General features: G+C 44.4%; 1 protein-coding gene across 4 annotated transcripts in view; it reads right to left on the reverse strand.

The window, feature by feature from the left end:
* The window catches only part of LOC118399515 (PHD finger protein 14-like), a 140,396-nt gene that overhangs the window by 52,142 nt on the left and 70,403 nt on the right, over nt 1-17,851 (reverse strand). Inside the window, exon 19 of one of the 4 annotated variants that reach the window (XM_052472244.1) lies at nt 12,971-16,601. The exons of the other annotated variants lie outside the window; for them this stretch is intronic. Within the exon in view, the coding sequence (XP_052328204.1) occupies nt 16,595-16,601 (7 nt within the window). The 3' untranslated portion in view covers nt 12,971-16,594. Of the gene's footprint in view, nt 1-12,970; nt 16,602-17,851 lie in introns of those variants that run through there. 4 annotated transcript variants of the gene reach the window in all.

Here is a 17,851-nt window from a genome sequence, read left to right on the forward strand (position 1 = left end):
TCCGCCCAGTTCATCATCCTCTTTAACTAACGAAGTGTAAATCATTTAGTTTAGTGTCTGGAATTAAGTACATTAACATCATATGAGAGAGTGTGACTGGTGATTGGGAATAGGGAATATGCAGTAGGGGAGGTTTTGGGGTTGAGAATGGGGTGTGGATGACATGTCTTCTAAGTGCACATCAAGACCTGGTTTCCTGGACTTATTCCATGTTTTTAGTCCACGACCAAGTATATTATGAGTCAGCCCCTAAAGCTGTTAGATTGACTAAAACAAGAGTAACAATTCAATTCATAGATAATTGGTATCTTACGAAGTCAGTGTTATTACTGCAATGGCGGAACTAGAAGCACAAGCATTTCGCTACACTCGCATTAACATCTGCTAACCATGTGTATGTGACAAATACAATTTGATTTGATTTGATTTCCCAACCCTGGTCCTCCAGTATCCCCAACATTACACATTTTTGTTGTAGCCCTGGACAAAAACACCTACGTTGAGGGCTTGATGATTAGTGAGCGTGTCCAGAGCTACAATACAAACGGTGTACTGTTGAGGGTACTTGAAGACCACGGTTGGGAAACGGCGTACTAAGTTGTAGAAGCAGAGACGAACAGCTGGTGGACATCAGCAGGGAACCTGCAGAGGCAGGTGGTCCACACACACACGGACGCAGAGACACACACCACACCCACACTAGATGGGCTGAGTAGGCATATCTGTCTAGGAAACAAGGGGGAATTTAAAGCACCCTCTGGCCTCATCAGTGAAAAGAAGACAAATGACCACAAGTGTGTCTGCGGCGCTAATAAGTTACCCTCCTATTGTGGCACACAATCACCAATTGATTAACCATGAATCTCCTCTACAGGGCCAAGAGAGGAGGAGGTAGACTCCTCTGCCAGAGACATGCACACACACACACGCACGCGCATGCGCACACACACAAAAACACACTTGAAACGCCGCCCAAAACTTTTATTAGGCGAGTGCGTGTGTGTTTATTTGTGTGTGTGTGCACACGACACTTAGCCCTGCTTACTTATTTTAATTACTTGACCTTAAAACCTCTTAAATGTAACATCCCCATATTTGGGGGCCTTATTTGATTTTTTACATTTCAATTGAGTCTGGTATGAGAACGGTAGCCCCTATCTACAGAAGCAGGGTGTGGACGGAAAGCTGAGTATCTGATCTGTGCCTTCTTTGGTGTGAATTACTACCATATATGGGCATACAAATGTATACGGTCAGGCCGAGCCGATGACCTCATTTCAAGATGGCTGCTACTTACATTCTGATTAGCGTTGTGAAGCATAAACAAAATTAACACAAAATACATCTATACACACCAAAAGCTGGGACTCCACAGATCATCCACTTTCCCCCTTCTGATGACCAGGTGGCGAATCGCATCTCTGCATGTCTGGCAGACATATCAAGTGTGGATGACGGATCACCACCTCAAGCTGAACCTCGGCAAGACGGAGCTGCTCTTCCTCCCGGGGAAGGACTGCCCGTTCCATGATCTCGCCATCACGGTTGACAACTCCATTGTGTCCTCCTCCCAGAGCGCTAAGAACCTTGGCGTGATCCTGGACAACACCCTGTCGTTCTCAACTAACATCAAGGCGGTGGCCCGTTCCTGTAGGTTCATGCTCTACAACATCCGCAGAGTACGACCCTGCCTCACACAGGAAGCGGCGCAGGTCCTAATCCAGGCACTTGTCATCTCCCGTCTGGATTACTGCAACTCGCTGTTGGCTGGGCTCCCTGCCTGTGCCATTAAACCCCTACAACTCATCCAGAACGCCGCAGCCCGTCTGGTGTTCAACCTTCCCAAGTTCTCCCACGTCACCCCGCTCCTCCGCTCTCTCCACTGGCTTCCAGTTGAAGCTCGCATCCGCTACAAGACCATGGTGCTTGCCTACGGAGCTGTGAGGGGAACGGCACCTCAGTACCTCCAGGCTCTGATCAGGCCCTACACCCAAACAAGGGCACTGCGTTCATCCACCTCTGGCCTGCTCGCCTCCCTACCACTGAGGAAGTACAGTTCCCGCTCAGCCCAGTCAAAACTGTTCGCTGCTCTGGCCCCCCAATGGTGGAACAAACTCCCTCACGATGCCAGGACAGCGGAGTCAATCACCACCTTCCGGAGACACCTGAAACCCCACCTCTTTAAGGAATACCTAGGATAGGATAAGTAATCCTTCTCACCCCCCTTAAGATTTAGATGCACTATTGTATAGTGACTGTTCCACTGGATGTTAGAAGGTGAATGCACCAATTTGTAAGTCGCTCTGGATAAGAGCGTCTGCTAAATGACTTAAATGTAAAATGTAAATGTAAATCATGACCACCAGCCGAGAGTCTACATTTTTATTTTACACAACGTTTTCACCAAACAGCAAACATCTTACAAGGTAAGCTTCAATTTGGTCTGTGTTTGAGCTATTGCTACATGGAGAATATTAAATTCATCCTTAGGTTGGTAAGAACAAATCTAGCCTATTGTCAATGTTATCTGATGATGTATGACTTAATGGCAGCATCGAATGGACACCAAGTCACTATATCTTTGCACACTTGTCCCCCGACACCACAATGTTTGAGAGGTTGGTGTTGTAGAAATGTAGCTTCTCTAGTGAACAATACATTTTAGGCACATCAAGTGTGCAAAAACAGTGCAATTACTACATTTGGACACTATGGAGAGGTTGAAAGGACACTTGAATGTACCCTGGATACCCCATAACACCACCACAATGTTTGAGTGAGGTTGATATGGTAGAAATTGTGTTTTTATACTGAACAAATAGCATTTAGGGATTGCAAATATGTAATAGCACTGTAATGATCTCATTTACAGTCATATGCCACTTTGGAGGGGTTCACATATATACATCAATCACATTTTTTTCCTGATATTGTTCACATATTGTGGAAGCCAAATGATGTGTTTCCAACTCTCTGATCATTTCCTCATAATCTCCCAGATGTCCTCTTTCCAAATATACCAAGTTTTGACATGTAACCACACATGCATAGCAGTTACTTTTGGGTACGTATATTTAGGCGGAAATCTACATTTTGCCATTACATCTGTTTTAATGAACCTATTGTGTTGTGTATCTCGGTGAGCATCTTTGAATTAAAACACTGCTCATGATGCTGACCCAGCCGTCTGGCTGCTGGTTGATGAGTAGATGATTATTAGTTCATTAAAATTCAAAATGACGAGTCCTGCATTTTGCAATAAGTTCAAGAGGAAGAAACATTTCCTTTCGGTTCTACTGGATCGCCTTCTGTTTTCCACTTCTTTCAATTTCAGTCAGAATCTTTTATCAAATGCATTTATATTTAGGAGTATTTCTTTAACATTGTACAACACACAAACATTCTATGTTATTTTCACAATTTGTACATTATAAAGTGACTTCAGAAAGTATTCACACCCCTTGACTTTTTCCTCATTTTATTGTGTTAGTCGGATTAAAGTGGATTTGTATTTTTTTTTGTCAACGCAAAATACTCTAATATCAAAGTGGAAGAAAATGGTTTATTTTAATTTTTTATTAATGGAAAATAAAACGGTAATATATCTTGATTAGATAAGTATTCAACCCCCTGTGTCAATACATGTTAGAATCACCTTTGGTAGCAATTACAGTCTTTCTGGGTAAACACCCTAAGAGCTTTGCATACCTAGATTGCACAATATTTGCCCATTATTCTTGCCACCAATATGCTTGAGAATATGAGGAGTAGTACTCAGTGATATGTTGGATTTGCCGTACTTGCAGCATTTCTTTAGTGCCTTATTGCAAAAAGGATGCATGATTTGGAATATTTGTATTATGTACAGGTTTCCTTCTTTTCACTCTGTCATTTAGGTTAGTATTGTGGAGTAACTACAATGTTGGTGATCCATCCTCAGTTTTCTCCTATGACAATAGTTAAACTCTAACAGTTTATTTTACTCCACCCTTCTCACCTTCTCCCCAATTCCGTGATATCTAATTGGTAGTTACGATCCTGTCTCATTTCTGAAACTCTCCAACGGGCTCGGGAGAGGTGAAGGTCAAGTAATGTATCCTCCCAAACATGACCCATCAAGACGTGCTGCTGCTTAACACCTGCTCACGGGAAGTCACCCGCACTAATGTGTCGGAGGAAACACTATCCAACTGACTACTGAAGTCAGCTTGAAGGCACCCGGCCCTCCACAAGGAGTTGCTAGAGCACGATGTGACTAGGAAAGCCTCCCTGGCCAAACCCTCCCCTAACCCAGGCGACTCTGGGCCAATTGTGTGCCGCCCTATGGGACTCCCGGTCACTGCCAGCTGTGACACATCCTGAGATCGAACCCCAGGCTGTAGTGACCGCTACGCTACTTGGGAGCCAACTCTGTAACTCAATTTAGTCACCATTGGCCTTATGGAAATCCCTGAGCATTTTCCTTGCTCTCCGGTAACTGAGTTAGGAAGGACGCCTGTATCTTTGTAGTGACTGGGTGTATTGATATAACATCCAAAGTGTTATTTTTACCCATCTACCAATTGGTGCCCTTCTTTGCAAGTCATTGGAAAATCTCCCTGGTCTTTGTGGTTGAATCTGTGCTTGAAATTCACTGCTTGACTGATGGACCTTACAGATAATTATATGTATGGGGTACAAAGATGGGGTAGTCATTTAAAAATAATGTTAACACTTTTCTTGCACTTTTGTGACTTGTTAAGCACATGTTTACTCCTGAACTTATTTAGGCTTGCCATAACAAAAGGGTTGAATACTTATTGACAATACATTTTAGCTTTACATTTTTTAGTATTGTGTGTAGATCAGTGGTACAAAATCTAAATGTCATCCATTTTAAATTCAGACTAACACAACAACATGAGGAAAAGGTCAAGGGATGTGAATACTTTCTGAAGACAATGACAACAGGTGCTGTATGACAATAGTTATCTATGGTGTCCCTCAAGGATCAGTTTTAGGCCCACTACTCCTTCATTGTATATGCTACCACTTGTTTTCCAGTTCTTCCTCACTGAGCTTATATACATTATCAGTGGCACAGGCCAGTCCTTGGCTACCTGGTCTGAGAGTTAGGTGATGCAGTAGCCCCACCATCCTCTTCACGTACTGTGTCCATCGTACGTGGTCACTCAACCTCTATCAGCACTGAACACTGCCCTTATAGACCTCGCCACAGCAAGGTCCTTGATGTTATCAAACCAATTTGTCTCCGCTTTAATCATTGGGAAAATGTAGACGCTCGCTTGTCCCCCCCTTCTCCATCTCTCCCTCCTCAACTCTCCTCTGGAAGGAGACAGAATCCAATCACTCAAAAGTGCAGTTATTGATTGATGTAATCTTATTGGGCATGAGGTAGGCGATTGATTGGTTTTGTCTGCTACACATGTTGCTTTTGGCGGGCGACTAATATCCCCTTTCATCTGCTGTTTAATCTCTGACAGGAGTTCTTAGTGGCCCTCCTCTCTGCCACATCCTCCCCTGTACCCTCTCTCTCTCTATTTTCCTTTCCCCATTCCCCTCTCTCCGTCTCCCTCTCTCCGTCTCCCTCTCAGTGGGATGACAAGCAGGTGGCTTAGCCGTGGTTTGATCTGCTCTCATCACAGGTCTCACAACTTCACATTACATTTCCCCTCTTCAAAGGGTCTGGAGTGTGTGGCCTCTATAGGAGTCCTCATAGACTTGTTCCCTTGTTCCTCCTCCCCCACAGGCAATCACAGCCGATGCCTCACACACAAACACACACGACTCAATGAAATCAATGGGCATTTTAGAGATTAGACAGATAAGAAACAAAGTAAGAAAAAGGATTCACAGGGTTTAAAGTTAAAAGGATGTGTTTAAACCAGAAGGCAGTACATGGGCTAGCGTGAAGATGTAACCTAGATCAATGTTCATTTCATTTAATCATCAGTTTTTTACCATAGATACATTGGGAGGGAGTCAGATCCGATTGATTCCCGAGGTACTTAAGCCAAGTGAGTTATAATTGGATATTAAAAGGAATCAGAGCAATTAGAGTTGTTTAATCAAAATGAGATCAGCATGAAACTGAAGGCAACTTTTCATCCGTACTTTAAGCATCTGCAAACCCTAACTCAATTGAGGTAAGATTAGATTAGAGGATTAGACAACAAGGTTGGCGCTGGGATCCAAAATGTAAGTATTTAATCTACAGTATACGTAAATGTACACACATACATGGTCATAAGAAGATTTGAGAAAAAAAGAATCCACTTACAGTACACACATGCAGGGTTCTGCTCTGGGGAGAGTGATACTAGTGGTTGTGGTACAGCTGCTGGACAACCAAAGTGCAACATAACATGTGCTGTAGTGTAAATCAGATAGATGAAAAACACTTCAATGAGTCAAGTCAAGAAAATAGACATTTTCTACATGTTTGTTAGTGGTGAATAAATGTTGTTTACTTGTTTGGGGATTCATCCTCATGCAGTACTTTGATTAGCCTCTTTGTAGATGAACTAAATGGAAAACTACGCAGCGTCGGTTGGCCTTGAATAACACACTCCAAGATGATCATCATCAACAACAACATTGTCATCATCACAACCATCACTATTGTCAAACACATTGACAAAGTCATCTTTTGGTTAAAATAATGTCAAACAGGCAACAAATAACCCCATGAACACATCAAATCCGGGCCGGGGATCCTTTGATATGTGATTTCTTTACAACGTCTTTGTTGCACCACATTGCAAAGAGAAAGAGTCGTCCATTTATGGAACAGTCACAACTCTCTCTTCTTCCCGGGCCAGCACAGGCCTTGCGGTGTGGTGCCTTGGGAGTGTCCGAAACAACGACATTGAATTTATCACAAGAGGGCAGTGCAATTACATGGAGGGTGTTCACGTGACGGGAGATCAATACGCCACAAAGCACTCAGCCATTGACTCCCGCATCCCGCCCCGTGACAAAGTAGTTCTGTGAATTTTCTCTATAGAAATGGTGGGAGCGGATTATGGGAATTCTCCTATAGCCTCCCACTTTTTGATTTAGTGTCGGGCGGTAGAACGGTACTGAGATATTATTAAAGAGGCATTGTTTACAAGGTGGGCAAGAGGAGGTAATGAATGGGGAGAGACAGAGAAAGAAAGAGAGAAAGAGAGACCATTGCAAGGCATTTACAAGCTCATTAGAACAACTCACTCACTACAAGGAGACAGGATACTGTAGCATAGTACTAGAACATAGGATACTGTAGCATAGTACTAGCACATAGGACATCGTAGCATAGTACTAGAACATAGGACACTGTAGCATAGTACTAGAACATAGGACACCGTAGCATAGTACTAGAACATAGGACACCGTAGCATAGTACTAGAACATAGGACACCGTAGCATAGTACTAGAACATAGGACACCGTAGCATAGTACTAGAACATAGGACACCGTAGCATAGTACTAGAACATAGGACACCGTAGCATAGTACTAGAACATAGGACACCGTAGCATAGTACGAGAACATAGGACACCGTGGCATAGTACTAGAACATAGGACATCGTAGCATATTACTAGAACATAGGACACCGTAGCATAGTACTAGAACATAGGACACCGTAGCATAGTACTAGAACATAGGACACCGTAGCATAGTACTAGAACATAGGACACCGTAGCATAGTACTAGAACACTGTAGCAGAGTACTAGAACATAAAACACCGTAGCATAGTACTAGAACATAGGACACCGTAGCATAGTACTAGAACATAGGACACCATAGCATAGTACTAGAACATAGGACACCGTAGCATAGTACTAGAACATAGGACACCGTAGCATAGTACTAGAACACTGTAGCATAGTACTAGAACATAAAACACTGTAGCATAGTACTAGAACATAGGACACCGTAGCATAGTACTAGAACATAAAACACCGTAGCATAGTACTAGAACATAGGACACCGTAGCATAGTACTAGAACATAAAACACCGTAGCATAGTACTAGAACATAGGACACCGTAGCATAGTACTAGAACACCGTAGCATAGTACTAGAACATAGGACATCGTAGCATAGTACTAGAACATAGGACACCGTAGCATAGTACTAGAACATAGGACACCGTAGCATAGTACTAGAACATAGGACACCGTAGCATAGTACTAGAACATAAAACACCGTAGCATAGTACTAGAACATAGGACATCGTAGCATAGTACTAGAACATAGGACACCGTAGCATAGTACTAGAACATAAAACACCGTAGCATAGTACTAGAACATAGGACACCGTAGCATAGTACTAGAACATAGGACACCGTAGCATAGTACTAGAACATAAAACACCGTAGCATAGTACTAGAACATAGGACACCGTAGCATAGTACTAGAACATAGGACACCGTAGCATAGCTGCCTACAACCTGGTGTCCCTGACAAAATAAAATAGTGGATGACCAAGAGTCGTCGGTTCTTTCAACCAATTGATGTTTAACCAAAATATTATACCGTGTATTTTTCCACATATAGACACATCCTATGTGTTTTAATCAAATCCACTATACGCACTGAGCTTGTCTGATGCTTTAAGCAAACCGTTTGATAAAAAAATTAAGACACACAAATGACTAGCGGGGGTCCGACCGCAATTGATTTGATTGTGACGCCTGGCTCAGACTTGTGTTACTAGCACCCATTGTCTCGCTCTCCTCTCTGCTGTAGTGACCACCACATAACAGTGTATAGCCCTGTCCTCTCTGCTGTAGTGACCACCACATAACAGTGTATAACCCTGTCCTCTCTGCTGTAGTGACCACCACATAACAGTGTATAGCCCTGTCCTCTCTGCTGTAGTGACCACCACATAACAGTGTATAGCCCTGTCCTCTCTGCTGTAGTGACCACCACATAACAGTGTATAGCCCTGTCCTCTCTGCTGTAGTGACCACCACATAACAGTGTATAGCCCTGTCCTCTCTGCTGTAGTGACCACCACATAACAGTGTATAGCCCTGTCCTCTCTGCTGTAGTGACCACCACATAACAGTGTATAGCCCTGTCCTCTCTGCTGTAGTGACCACCACATAACAGTGTATAGCCCTGTCCTCTCTGCTGTAGTGACCACCACATAACAGTGTATAACCCTGTCCTCTCTGCTGTAGTGACCACCACATAACAGTGTATAGCCCTGTCCTCTCTGCTGTAGTGACCACCACATAACAGTGTATAGCCCTGTCCTCTCTGCTGTAGTGACCACCACATAACAGTGTATAACCCTGTCCTCTCTGCTGTAGTGACCACCACATAACAGTGTATAACCCTGTCCTCTCTGCTGTAGTGACCACCACATAACAGTGTATAGCCCTGTCCTCTCTGCTGTAGTGACCACCACATAACAGTGTATAGCCCTGTCCTCTCTGCTGTAGTGACCACCACATAACAGTGTATAACCCTGTCCTCTCTGCTGTAGTGACCACCACATAACAGTGTATAGCCCTGTCCTCTCTGCTGTAGTGACCACCACATAACAGTGTATAACCCTGTCCTCTCTGCTGTAGTGACCACCACATAACAGTGTATAACCCTGTCCTCTCTGCTGTAGTGACCACCACATAACAGTGTATAGCCCTGTCCTCTCTGCTGTAGTGACCACCACATAACAGTGTATAACCCTGTCCTCTCTGCTGTAGTGACCACCACATAACAGTGTATAACCCTGTCCTCTCTGCTGTAGTGACCACCACATAACAGTGTATAGCCCTGTCCTCTCTGCTGTAGTGACCACCACATAACAGTGTATAGCCCTGTCCTCTCTGCTGTAGTGACCACCACATAACAGTGTATAGCCCTGTCCTCTCTGCTGTAGTGACCACCACATAACAGTGTATAACCCTGTCCTCTCTGCTGTAGTGACCACCACATAACAGTGTATAACCCTGTCCTCTCTGCTGTAGTGACCACCACATAACAGTGTATAGCCCTGTCCTCTCTGCTGTAGTGACCACCACATAACAGTGTATAACCCTGTCCTCTCTGCTGTAGTGACCACCACATAACAGTGTATAGCCCTGTCCTCTCTGCTGTAGTGACCACCACATAACAGTGTATAGCCCTGTCCTCTCTGCTGTAGTGACCACCACATAACAGTGTATAGCCCTGTCCTCTCTGCTGTAGTGACCACCACATAACAGTGTATAGCCCTGTCCTCTCTGCTGTAGTGACCACCACATAACAGTGTATAGCCCTGTCCTCTCTGCTGTAGTGACCACCACATAACAGTGTATAGCCCTGTCCTCTCTGCTGTAGTGACCACCACATAACAGTGTATAGCCCTGTCCTCTCTGCTGTAGTGACCACCACATAACAGTGTATAGCCCTGTCCTCTCTGCTGTAGTGACCACCACATAACAGTGTATAGCCCTGTCCTCTCTGCTGTAGTGACCACCACATAACAGTGTATAGCCCTGTCCTCTCTGCTGCAGCTGCAACATGAATACAGCCATTTTTGACTGAAAAGTTATGTTACTGAAATCCCTAATTAGTTTAGGAAAAACATTCCCTCAACCCTTGCTCTCTTTATGTGACACACGTATGCTTCGAATGCACGTGACCATTAGGGCCTGACCTATAGCATATCCTAATCACATCAATAAATTGGTTAGAACAAACTCTGAGCACCGTAACACGTGACAAACACCGTAACAAAATGGATGCAGAGGACGTGACAAAGAATATATAAAAGAAGGAATGGACAAGCGCTGCGTGAATATTAGGGCTATGCATCCCAAACAGGTGCTGTTAGATCACAATATAATTTTTCTGACCATTTGGAACAACGTAAACAACACAAATTATATTAAAAGTGTTTTTTTTTTGCAAAGCCTTTATTACAGCAGAGACTAAAAATAGTCACATTCATTCGTGAATGCACTTTCCGAAATGGAATGGTGTAGGCCTATTTATTGTTTAAGCGAACTAAATAAATCTTCGGTGACCAACAGGCTATAAATAATAATATAATATATGCCATTTAGCAGACGCTTTTATCAACCTTACAGTCATGTGTGCATACATTCTAAAAATGGGTGGTCCCGGGAAAACCCACTAAACAAAAACAGTCAACTAAATGGGGTCAGCCCTAGTTCAAACTTTGCCTGGAGCAACGTAACCAATAGAATAGTGTAACCCCCACCCAGTTGTCACTCTAGGCAGACAAGCAAATGCTGAATGTAACTGTGAGACAGGTCTGGAGCTGTTCCCCAAGTTCACCAGTAGGGGGCCTCAGTGGGCTGAGCTCAGACATACAGATACAGAGCCAGGCAGAGTGTGTGTGTGTGTGTGGACTTGAGCAGTAGCACCAGGTAGAGCCTGACCCCTCTAGCCACTGACTGACCTAACTAAGGCCCCAGCCTGCTCACTGAGGGCCTCTCCATGTGCTGTCTCCCCTTGGCCTTATGTTATGTTACAGGAAGGAAAGATATTGTCTATGATACACACACCCCTTAACAGTGTACATCTGTCTGTGTGCTGGGGCAAAAACCCACACTAATTAGGATATAAGGCACCTCTGGGGGTTGGGTGATTCATCTTAGTGTGTAGTCACTGAGCCATAGGTGGGAAGGTGGGAGGGGCCACAACTGCACTGCAGAGGAAAAAGGGAATAAAAAAGGAGAGAAGGATAAGAGGAAGAAAGTGCAATCAGGAAGTGAGCGGAGCGGACACACACACTGCGGTGGAATCAGTGGGATAAGAGAAGGGAAGGAAGACGCTAGCTGGCTGGCTGGCTTGCAGGGGAGTAATAGACTGGAGCTGCATGGCTTCTCTCCCCACACAGCAGCACAGCTCAGCCCTATGCCTTTTCTCTTCTCTTTTAATGGTAGTAGAGAGAAAAAGTGAAGTCAGCAAAAACAAAATGCCACCATTAAATCATCTCAGTGGATCCTGTGTCAGGACAGTAATGGGAAACACACTCATCATCCCAAAGGTTACTGCTCTTCCAGAACCTCCCTCCTTTCTCTCCATCCTTCTCCTCTCTCCCTCCATCACCCAGTGCCCGTCTCAAATTCACTCATCCCCATGGTCGGAACACAGCTGTAGCAACCCTTCCTCACTCAATCCCTCTGCCAAGGCCTGCTCCCCTTGTGTCTCTGTGGACCCTGGGCTGAGAGGGGCTGAGAGAAGGCTGCAGCAATGAGGGATTGGGGCACTTACAGTTCTCCACGCTGTGCTGATTCCATCTCTCTGAGTCTCAACCTCGATGTGAGACAGCTGCCTGTCTGTCTGTCTTTCTACTGGGCCCAATACAGGGTACTTCCCCTCCAGTCCTGGATTCAAATACCATTGGAAATGTTTGAAATACTTCAGCGTTTGCTTTAGCCTTCCTAGAGTGCCAGATGGGCAGGGTTTGCACTTTTGGAACTATTCTATTGGTCCAATAATCCAGGCAAGCTCAATTAAACCCATCTCTATTGAATCCAGGTCTGGGCCCAGCATGGAGAGTGTCTCTCTGACTATTTTCTGTTGCTGCTGCCTATCCGTCTAGTGCCAGACACATTGGAGGCTTTTGTTAACCAGATTGTACACAAAAGCCTCTATTCTCCCTCTCTATCTGGCACTGTGTGTGAGGGAGAAAGAGAGAAGAGAGAGCGGTGAATTGGTGCAGGAACAGGAAAGGCCACAGAATCGGGGCTTAGCTGAAATAAACAGATCAACTTTGTCTCGAAGAGAAGGAGAGAAAGAGAAAGAGACCACCGCCCACTCTCCTCTTCTCACCAGCTCTACTGGCCTGTTAACGGTTAGCAGCCGACGAGGGGGCACTTCCCCCGTGATAAATCAGAGATGGCAGAAGGCGTTAGACGCACAAACGGACCGCTGCCCGCCATCGACATGGCCGCCGACACACCTTTACAACAATTAATTAGCTGTCTAACTCTCATTTATCACTATGGCAATAAGGTGAAAAAGTCAAGAGTTTATTAAAGCTCTGCTGTAATGCTGAGGGCCATAGGGGCTGGGAGTTCGGGATACTTCACATTCACACATATCATGAGAGCAGCAACATTCTTACTCCATACAGTATATCACAGTTACTGTATGAACTTCTACCAAATGTGGTAATACCACAACATGTTAGAAATAATTACATATAGAAATATACAAATAATACTAATCACATATATGTGTGTTTATGTGTGTAAAGAAATAGTAGCATAAAGGCATGTATTGTAAACAAATATGTAAACAATTAATATGCCTAGCAAGGAGTCCTTTAAGGTTCCTACACAAAAGTGAGCTTAACTCAATTTCTTCACAATACAGTAATAACAAAAGGCGTATTGCGATATAAAATCAAGAATGAATGCACAAATAAGACACAAAAAAGCATGGACTTCAATCAATCAATAAATACTGTACACACCGATCACACAACACAGCTACCAGGTGTTCATTCACACACGCTAAACGGATGGAACACACCACGTATTGCCATGTTAAAAGTACATTTACTGTAGGCTACAGTCAGATACACAGTTGGCCAATAGCCTAACCCTTGGTCTGATGGTTATATATATACAGAGCCAGAGCTAAGGTTAGTAGAAGTAGGGTTACCTGGTTAGCTGTAGTATGGTAGGGTTAGCTGGTTAACTGTAGTAGGGTAGGGTTATCTGGTTAACTGTAGTAGGGTAGGGTTAGCTGGAGTAGGGTAGGGTTAGCTGTAGTAGGGTAGGGTTAGCTGTAGTAGGGTAGGGCTAGCTGGAGTAGGGTTAGCTGGAGTAGGGTTAGCTGGAGTAGGGTTAGCTGGTTTGGGTAGGGTAGCTGGTTAGCTGTAGTAGGGTAGGATTAGCTGGAGTAGGGTTAGCTGAGTAGGGTAGGGTTAGCTGGAGTAGGGTTAGCTGGTTAGCTGTAGTAGGGTAGGGTTAGCTGGAGTATGGTAGGGTTAACTGGAGTAGGGTAGGGTTAGCTGGAGTATGGTAGGGTTAGCTGTAGTAGGGTAGGGTTAGCTGGAGTATGGTAGGGTTAGCTGGAGTAGGGTAGGGTTAGCTGTAGTAGGGTAGGGTTAGCTGGAGTATGGTAGGGTTAGCTGGAGTAGGGTAGGGTTAGCTGGAGTATGGTAGGGTTAGCTGGAGTAGGGTTAGCTGGAGTAGGGTTATCTGGAGTAGGGTAGGGTTAACTGGAGTATGGTAGGATTAGCTGGAGTAGGGTTAGCTGGAGTAGGGTAGGGTTAGCTGGAGTAGGGTAGGGTTAGCTGGAGTAGGGTAGGGTTAGCTGGAGTATGGTAGGGTTAGCTGGAGTAGGGTTAGCTGGAGTAGGGTTATCTGGAGTAGGGTAGGGTTAGCTGGAGTATGGTAGGATTAGCTGGAGTAGGGTTAGCTGGAGTAGGGTAGGGTTAGCTGGAGTAGGGTAGGGTTAGCTGTAGTAGGGTAGGGTTAGCTGTAGTGGGGTAGGGTTAGGTGGAGTAGGGTAGGGTTAGCTGGAGTATGGTAGGGTTAGCTGGAGTAGGGTAGGGTTAGCTGGAGTAGGGTTAGCTGGAGTAGGGTTAGTTGGAGTAGGGTTAGCTGGAGTATGGTAGGGTTAGCTGGAGTAGGGTAGGGTTAGCTGGAGTATGGTAGGGTTAGCTGGAGTAGGGTAGGGTTAGCTGGAGTAGGGTTAGTTGGAGTAGGGTTAGTTGGAGTAGGGTTAGCTGGAGTAGGGTTAGCTGGAGTAGGGTTAGCTGGAGTAGGGTAGGGTTAGCTGGAGTATGGTAGGGTTAGCTGGAGTAGGGTAGGGTTAGCTGGAGTAAGGTTAGCTGAAAGTAGGGTTAACTGCAGTAGGGTTAGTTGCATTCGGGTTAGCTGGAGTAGGGTTAGCTGGAGTAAGGTTAGCTGGTTAGCTGTAGTAGGGTAGGGTTAGTTGGAATAGGGTTAGCTGTAGTAGGGTTGGCTTTAGTATGGTTAACTGGAATAGGATTAGCTGGAGTAGGGTTAGCTGGAGTAAGGTTAGCTGAAAGTAGGGTTAACTGCAGTAGGGTTAGTTGCATTAGGGTTAGCTGGAGTAGGGTTATCTGTAGTAGGGTTAGCTGGTTAGCTGTAATAGGGTTAGCTGGTTAGATATAGTAGGGTTAGCTGGTTAGCTGTAGTAGAGTTAGCTGGTTAGCTGTAGTAGGGTTAGCTAGAGGCTGTAGCTCATGGACAGTCCTCTAATTTTTTTGAGGAGACGGAAGAGGATGAGGAGGGCTCGTGGGGGTGACATGACGTGGTGAGTGACCAGGTCATCCTGTACAGGCATCTCTAATCTCCACAGGAAAACTACCAAACCCCCATATTTAATTCCTCAGCAGATTTTCCAGCATTGTGAGGTTTGGCAGCTCCCAGAGCCATGGATATAGGGTCCCCAGACAGATGGGCAGAAGAGAGGAGTAGTGACATAGAGGATCCTGGGATGGGGGAGATGAGCGGAGGAGTGACATGTGAGGGCAAACTGTGACACTTCTGTCAAGGACCCTGACAGACAGACCACATGGCAGCTGCTCAGTTGACAGCACTCACTATGGGGCACTGGGGAGACACGTGCACACACAAACTTCCAATAGAACTCAGAGTTAAACTGTTATTTTAAAAATATTAAAGAGAGAGTTTTTAGGGAGACTAAAAACCTACTGTACACTCACATTCACATTAGAAGTTACAATAACCATTACTACGAATGTTGCTATTTTCAATATGTTAAACCTTATCTAAGCAGCTACTTACAGTACTTCTCAAACACCAGAAAGGAAAATCATTCTACTAAAAATCACTACTTTTCCTCTACTCTAGAAAGTTCTACTTGATGACAACACAACACTAGAAGAAGATGATGAGAGCTTAAGTTCAAGTGCATCTCCAATTAAAGGCCTTTACTGAGGAAAACACTATGTGATTGGACCACAAATGACTTGAGTCAATACAACTGATTGGATGTGGTGATAAGATGCTTAGGGAGGTCAAATGAGTGAAGTGCCAACATAGAATGGATGAGAGAGGGAATGGGGCTGAGGAGAGAGTGAAGAGACAGGGGTAGAGAAACAGAAAAGGGAACAAGGGAGACAAAAAAGGGGAAGAGAAGAAGCACCATTGTTAGAGGAATAGAGAGGAGCAGACAGACAGGTAACCAATGAGATGCTTCTAGTAATATTGTTCAGTTTCAGAATCACTCCTTACTCTAGATAGACCTTAGTCCTTAGAGATGGACTCTTAGAGTTGGCAGTGATGATCATAAAGGGCCTGTTGTTTCTTCCAAGAATGACCAGTTCAGTAATACTGAACCTTCCAAAACTTAATTTGCTAATTTCAACAAGTATTTTAGAATTCATCAAAGTTCATTTCCATTTCTGCCTCTCTCCCTCAATTTTAATTGGACGGCCAGTAGAAGGTCCAATTTGGGTCACGAAGAAGACCGTGGTTGAAAGGTCAAAGATGGCCATCTGATCCCACACCGCCGCTGTCATTCTTCCACGTAATTAAGTCCCTCTCTGCCTCTAAGCCAAAGGTCTGCTTCTCTCTCTCATCTGTCCAGCTGTGTCAAGGTGTGGGGAGGTGAGGAGAGGTGTCTGCCCCGGCTCTCACAACCTGTGCAATGCAAAGATAGAAAGAGTCAGGGCAGGCAGCACACCTCACAGCCCCCGACCTCCTTAACCTATAAAACACTGACAGAACCACACATTATTAGCTCAACCTTACATACACTACCTTACATACACTATTGTAAAGTGACTGTTCCACTGGATGTCATAAGGTGAATGCACCAATTTGTAAGTCGCTCTGGATAACAGCGTCTGCTAAATGACTTAAATATAAATGCACTAATAATACCAAATACAGCTCACATAAAGAACCCTACGTTAAGTGGATAAATTAAGTCAATTCTAACAAATTATTAAGTGAATAAAGCATACAGTTTCTGTTGAAATGAGCCAATGACAGTGCCAGTTTGTAAGCCAAATATAACGCAATTAAGGGTGGTCTACCTCATAAATAAATACACTCTGATGAATCAGTCAGTCTACAGTGTGTAAATGCTGACTGCTGTAATTCACACACTACTGAGGGATGGTCCTGTTGAAGCAGCGGGAGACTGCTGAATCTCTGATAAGAGATCAGGGCAGATCAGACTGTTCACTACATCTTGATGAAGTGTGTAAATGTAGGTGGTTGTTCAATACAGGTGTTCTACAGAGCTGCTGGCCTCAGCCCCCCTCACCAGCCCCCTCATCGTGGCCTTCTGCCTACGCAAGGCAACCAAGGCCTGCTAATGAAGACTGAACATTAAATCATCAGGAGGATATGGTTCCACACACGCACACACACCCTTCCAACCTCCCTTTCCATGGCGACACCCACATTATCCCACACATACAGTACCAGTCAAAAGTTGACACACCTACTCATTCAAGAGTTTTTCTTTATTTTTACTATTTTCTACATTGTAGAATAAAAGTCCAGACATCAACACTAGGGAATCATGTAGTAACAAAAAAAGTGTTAAACAAATCCAAATATATTTTAGATTCTTCAAAGTAGCCACCCGTTGCCTTGATGACAGCTTTCCACACTCTTGGCGTTCTCTCAACCAGCTTCATGAGGAATATTTTCCAACAGTCTTGAAGGAGTTCCCACATATGCTGAGCACTTGTTGGCTGCTTTTTCACTCTGCGGTCCAATTAATCCCAAACCATCTCATTTGGGTTGAGGTCGGGTGATTGTGGAAGCCAGGTCATCTGATGCATGACTCCATTACTCTCCTTCATGGTCAAATAGCCCTTACAGAGCCTGGAGGTGTGTTTTGGGTCACTGTCCTTATGAAAAACAAATTATAGTCC

The sequence above is a fragment of the Oncorhynchus keta genome, chromosome 20, assembly GCF_023373465.1.
Source record: "Oncorhynchus keta strain PuntledgeMale-10-30-2019 chromosome 20, Oket_V2, whole genome shotgun sequence".
NCBI lineage: Eukaryota > Metazoa > Chordata > Actinopteri > Salmoniformes > Salmonidae > Oncorhynchus > Oncorhynchus keta.